This window comes from Fulmarus glacialis, unplaced genomic scaffold (assembly GCF_000690835.1).
Source record: "Fulmarus glacialis isolate BGI_N327 unplaced genomic scaffold, ASM69083v1 scaffold40812, whole genome shotgun sequence".
NCBI classification, from domain to species: Eukaryota; Metazoa; Chordata; class Aves; order Procellariiformes; family Procellariidae; genus Fulmarus; species Fulmarus glacialis.
Window position 1 is genome coordinate 1 of NW_009196637.1, and position 4,910 is coordinate 4,910.

Sequence of the window (4,910 nt, forward strand, 5' to 3'; positions counted from 1 at the left end):
CTGCTGTCCCCCTGCCCAGCTCTGCAGGGTCAGGGCCTGGTGAATCTGTCTCCCCCTCATTTCTTGGGTTGTATTTCTGTTTCCAAAGCTGAGATCTACAATCTCCACCCAGAAGACATTTACCTGGTTCATGATGACCTGGACAAGGCCCTGGGCAAGGTGGCAATCAAGCTGGGAGGCAGCGCAAGGTATGGGGTGGCCCCAGCTCTCTGGTTGTGTGAGCTGGCTCGAGGCCTTGCCATGCCCTTACAGGCACATGGGTTGTTCCTGGCCCCGTCCCACCAGCCTGGCGGTGTGTTCAGCCCCAGCGCCAGCCCTGGGCCCGATCCCAGTTGCAAAAGCAACAGCCAGCTGTTTGGGCAGCTTCCCGGTTCCTGCCCTGGCAGGAAGGGCAGAGAGCCTCCTGGAAGCGGCTGTGGGCTGGATCCAGCCCATCGGCTGCACCACATGGGCTTTTTATAGCACTGTGCCTCCACTCTGCCTGCCCCAGCGCCAGCTCCTGGGTCAGCCTTAAGACATTTAACCTAGGAAATCTTCCACTGCGGGCCAGGACAGGGATGGTACTAGGCCACAGCGCTCAGTCACACGTGCACCAGCTGCAGCAAAAGCTGAGACGCGCAGAACGTGCTGTCCCAGCCCTGCTTCCCCTTTTTTTCCCCAGCCAGCTGCTCTCAGCCCCAGGGCTGGATGTTCCCGCAGAGCCAGGGCATGGGGGCTGCAGCCCCTGGCTGGGACCACATCCCTGAGTCCCTGCAGCAAGTGACCCCAAGACCATACCATGGCGGGGGGTGTCTCTTACAGACTAATGGTGGGTTTTCTCCTTCTCTCCCAAGGGGACACAACGGGGTCCGATCCTGCATCAGTGCTCTGCACTCCAACGTGAGTGGGCCTCGGTGGAAGGGGACCATTCCTGCCCCCATCTCAATGCATGGCTTGTCATCCCCCCACTCCCATTCTTCCAATTCCCCTCAGACAAGCCCCTGCTCCCTTTCCTCTCCCTCCTTTTCTCCCTCCCCTCCTTCCCTCTGCTTCCCCGAGGGCTGATGTCGGTTTGGCCGCCATGGAGGACATGGAAACAATTAGCTTGAGCACTTCTGCCAGGCCTGGCAGGAGCCTGGGATCTCAGCGCAGCCCAGCAAAAGCCTCTTCCAAAATCATGTTTCTTGGAGCAAGCGCTCAAAACCACCTGGAGAACATGAGGGGCTGCTCCCTTGCCTTGCCCCAGCTCTGTCTCAGCCAGGCCCTTGAGGTGCAGCTCCTCCAGCTCTCCTTCTTCCTCCCCAGGAGATGACCCGGCTCAGGGTCGGCATCGGGCGGCCAGAGGGTGAAGGGACAGTGTCCAGCTACGTCCTGGCTCCCTTCAGCACCGAGGAGCAGGAGAGACTGGAGCGGGTCCTGGCCCACGCAGCGACGTTCCTGCTGGAGCACATCCTGCAGAGGAGAGCGCCCGCGGGGGAGGTGGGGGACACGGGCTGACACGATCCCTCGGGGACTCGTTTGGACGATGGACAGAGCGCTGTGAGCTCTCAGAGGTGACCATGGTGCAGAGCAGAGCTGGCCCTGCTGGGCAGCCTGGCCGGGCGCTGGGGCAGCCCCAGTCTGTCCCCACACAGCTACAGGCAGCTCGTGTCCCACTCAAACCCCTGCAGTGGCTTCATACGGCAGTTTGGCACAGAAATTAAATAAACCCTCACCCCTGGCTCTGCCCTGCTCCTGCCCCTCTCCCCTGTGCTGCCTGCCGAACTCTGGCTGTCCCTGGCTCTCTGCGGCTCAAATCCATGTTCCCATCCCTGTTCTGCCAGCCCAGGCTGGAGGGAATCTTCCAGTGGGAAGGGGGGAGCAACAGGAGTGACTTCCGCTAGATCCAAAACCACTTCGGATGTGTTGAGAAACTGTGGAAAGCACGAGTCGCCTGGTATCTCGTAGCTCAGCAGCACACGAGGGCTGCTCCTGCTGAGTTGCAGCAAGTTTCAGGGCTGGCCTCATAGTTTTTGAGTTAGGTGGTTTTCAGCCAAACCCTGGAGTTTCCAACGGCTGGAGGAGTTCTGGCTCCTCCTTGCAGACCCGTTACAGGTCTCACGGCAGAGAGGGCAGCCCGGGAAGCAGGGTCTCCCCACTACCGCAGCTTCCTAAAGCCCTGGGCTCCGCCAGCACATCCTGTCCAGCTGCATACCCTGCGAGCAAGGCTGCAGCAAGAGCCCCAGCGCAGGCAGCTCCTTGCCCATGTCCCAGCGGGCGCTGGCACAAGCACCAGGACCCTTGCTGGGTCACGCGTACCGCAGTGCTGCTGCCGCTTCCTTCCTCCGCTCCAGCTGGCACCAGACCTTCTTCCACTCCGTCCTCAGCTCCTGAGCTCCTCCCATAGCACTGGGGCTACCTGCGACCAGGGGACAGGCAGGGAAGCAAAGGTATCCCCAGCTGCCATCACCTCTCCACCCTGCTGTGTCACCTGTGCCTGTACTGGCTGGGACGCTGCCCTTGCAGACCATGCACTTGGCCATCTCCTTCTCCCTGTTCTCCATTAGATCTACTCGGATCTTCAGGTCCCGCGTGATCTCCTGGAGCCAGTTGTTTTCCTTCAGGAGGTCCCTGCTGTAGCTGTGCATCCTGCCCCAAATGATGCTCTCCTGGATCATTTGTTTGGTTGGCTCAGACATCCCACTGTGAGTCTTGGCTACCGAGGCTTCCACCCACTGCTCCATTGCCTTCATCAAGCTGTGGGGAGAAGAGGGGCGCAGCCCCCCAAACCCTGGGTGAAGGCAGCAACCCACCGTCCCAGCACTAACCCCAGCAGCTGCTCCAGGGCCAAAAGGGGCAGCCAGCTGCCAGGCAGGGGCAGAGAGAGGCAGCAGCTCTGAGGGCCTGGCAGGGAGCTCACACCTCCCCGGCTCACCCAGACTAGGGGTGGTTGCAGTGTTTTTAAGGAAAGTGCTCCTCCATCCCAGAAAACCCTCAGTTTTCAGCCAAATGTCGCCCTGCTGAGGAGCTGAGGTTTAGCACCAAACAAGCCCAGGCTCTTGGAAAGCAGACACCCTCCTCCAGAGCTGGCCACAAAGGTGACAGATGCCGGAGCCCAGCAGGACTCAGCTGCACATCTCGGTGCTCAAGCTGGTGTCAGGTTTTCAGTCCCAAGGCCAAACCTAACGCCAATGAGGGAAAACATTTCCATCAGCATTCCCAGGAGAGAGCTGAGCTCCGCAGAAATGCCACCCACCTTTTCACCCCCAGACTCCAACGGAGAGCTCCAGTCTCCCTCTCCCACCCCACCTTCCTCCCTCCCTCATTACAGATTTCACTCCCAAAGCAATCCCCGTCTGGGGGAACCACCAGACCCTCGTCACCACAGCTCCGAGGTGACCCCGGCGGGGTATGCGCTGGGGACATTACATGGGGCAATGTCACCTGGCAGAGCCAGCACCCGGCACGTCAGCTCAAACACAGTCTGCTTTAATCCTCCCTGGGCTTCAGCCCAGACACGGCACAGGCGAGGGACAAGCCCGGTCGGCAGCAGGAGGCCACATATGCCACCGCAGGAGCCAGTCCCCGGCCTGAAAAACACTCCCCAAAGTCCAAGCCAGTGTGAGATGGCAGAGTTGGCATCGCTCGGCACGATCCTGGAGACGCGTCCTCAGCAGAGACGGAGCACAGCGCTCCCCCGGTCCCTCCACCTGGCAGGGAAAGGGCTCTCCAGGAGCCCTGGGGCAAATCCTGGCTTGGGTGGATTCGCCACGTGCAGATTCGAAGGACCCTGGGGAGATCTGTCCAGGGCAGCTGCATCTCTCAAGCAGGAGCGGGCAGGATCAGGCCGCTGGCCCGCAGTGCTCCCAGCTGGGTCACAATTCCTCGTCCCTAGGAGGCAAGGACACAAACGTTAGCGGTCAAGGCAGGAGCAGCCCCGACACGTTCGTGCCTGCAGTGGAGGCGGTGGGAGAGTTGTTTTCCAGCCTCCCCCGGTCTGGCTGCTCCCAGGGAGGCTCTGCTGCCAGCACAAGCAACCTCAGACAGGGAAAGTCTGACCCGGCATTAACCGTGGCCGTGCTGCCTTGGGGCTGAGCAAGTGCAGGTGCTCGCCTGCCTGCAGGGCCACCCCACGGAGACACAGCCCCAAGGAGACCCACTTTTGGGGGGGAGCAAGCAGCATTGGGGTGAAACTTTCCCCTGCGAGATGCCCCCAGCTCTCTCCAAACTAGGGTGACTTTTGCAGGAGGCGAAGGAGCATTGTCCCTTCCGCGCTTGAGGGGCTGGGGAGCAGCACGGACTCGGGGAGCAGCAGGACCCTGTCCCCTGGTCCCCTCCAGCCCAGTGCAGCCCCACATGGGACAGCTGCACCCCCATCCCTTTCCCGACCTGGAAGAGGTCTCATCTCTGTTTCCCAATGCTTTGAGTCTGATGGGAAGAGCTGCTGCCACATGGCAAAAAGAAACTAGACATCTGGGACACATCCGAACACAGCGGTCGCAGGGAGATGCTTCCCAGCCGCTCTGTCCCCGTCCCGCCCCCATGCCTCCCACAGCCTCGTTCACCATCAGAGCTCGTCACGGGCAGTGGAGCGGAGGTGGCCAGCACTGCCCCGTGAGTCCCTCAGGGTCTTCTGTGAGCCAGCCCAGTCGGTCTTCTTGGCATCGTCGTCCCAGATGGTGGAGGTCTCGGTGTCGCTCAGCCAGTTGCTGTCCCCAGCGTAGTGGGTGGGATAAACCAGGAGGGGGTGAGCCGAAAATACCAGCAGGTCCCGGGGGGAAAAGTGCCGCTTGTAATCCTCACTGGGGAAAGCGGAGCGGACCCGAGAGGAGAAATTGTCATATAGAGCATGGCCCGGTGGAGAAAAAAGGGCTGGGAAAACCGTACCGACCACCCGGGGAAGGCACCGTGCAGGGCAGGTGATGGGGAGGGACACAGGGGTACCGGGGAGG

At 61.2% G+C, this 4,910-nt stretch overlaps 1 protein-coding gene across 1 annotated transcript; it reads left to right on the plus strand.

Moving 5' to 3' along the window:
* Positions 1–79: 79 nt before the first annotated feature.
* On the plus strand, positions 80–1,476 carry PTRH1 (peptidyl-tRNA hydrolase 1 homolog (S. cerevisiae); the record flags this gene model as incomplete). Its single annotated transcript, XM_009572267.1, has 3 exons — positions 80–188; positions 834–879; positions 1,285–1,476. Coding segments are annotated over 3 exons (347 nt in total), but the record flags the coding sequence as incomplete, so codon positions are not given.
* Positions 1,477–4,910: the final 3,434 nt, after the last annotated feature.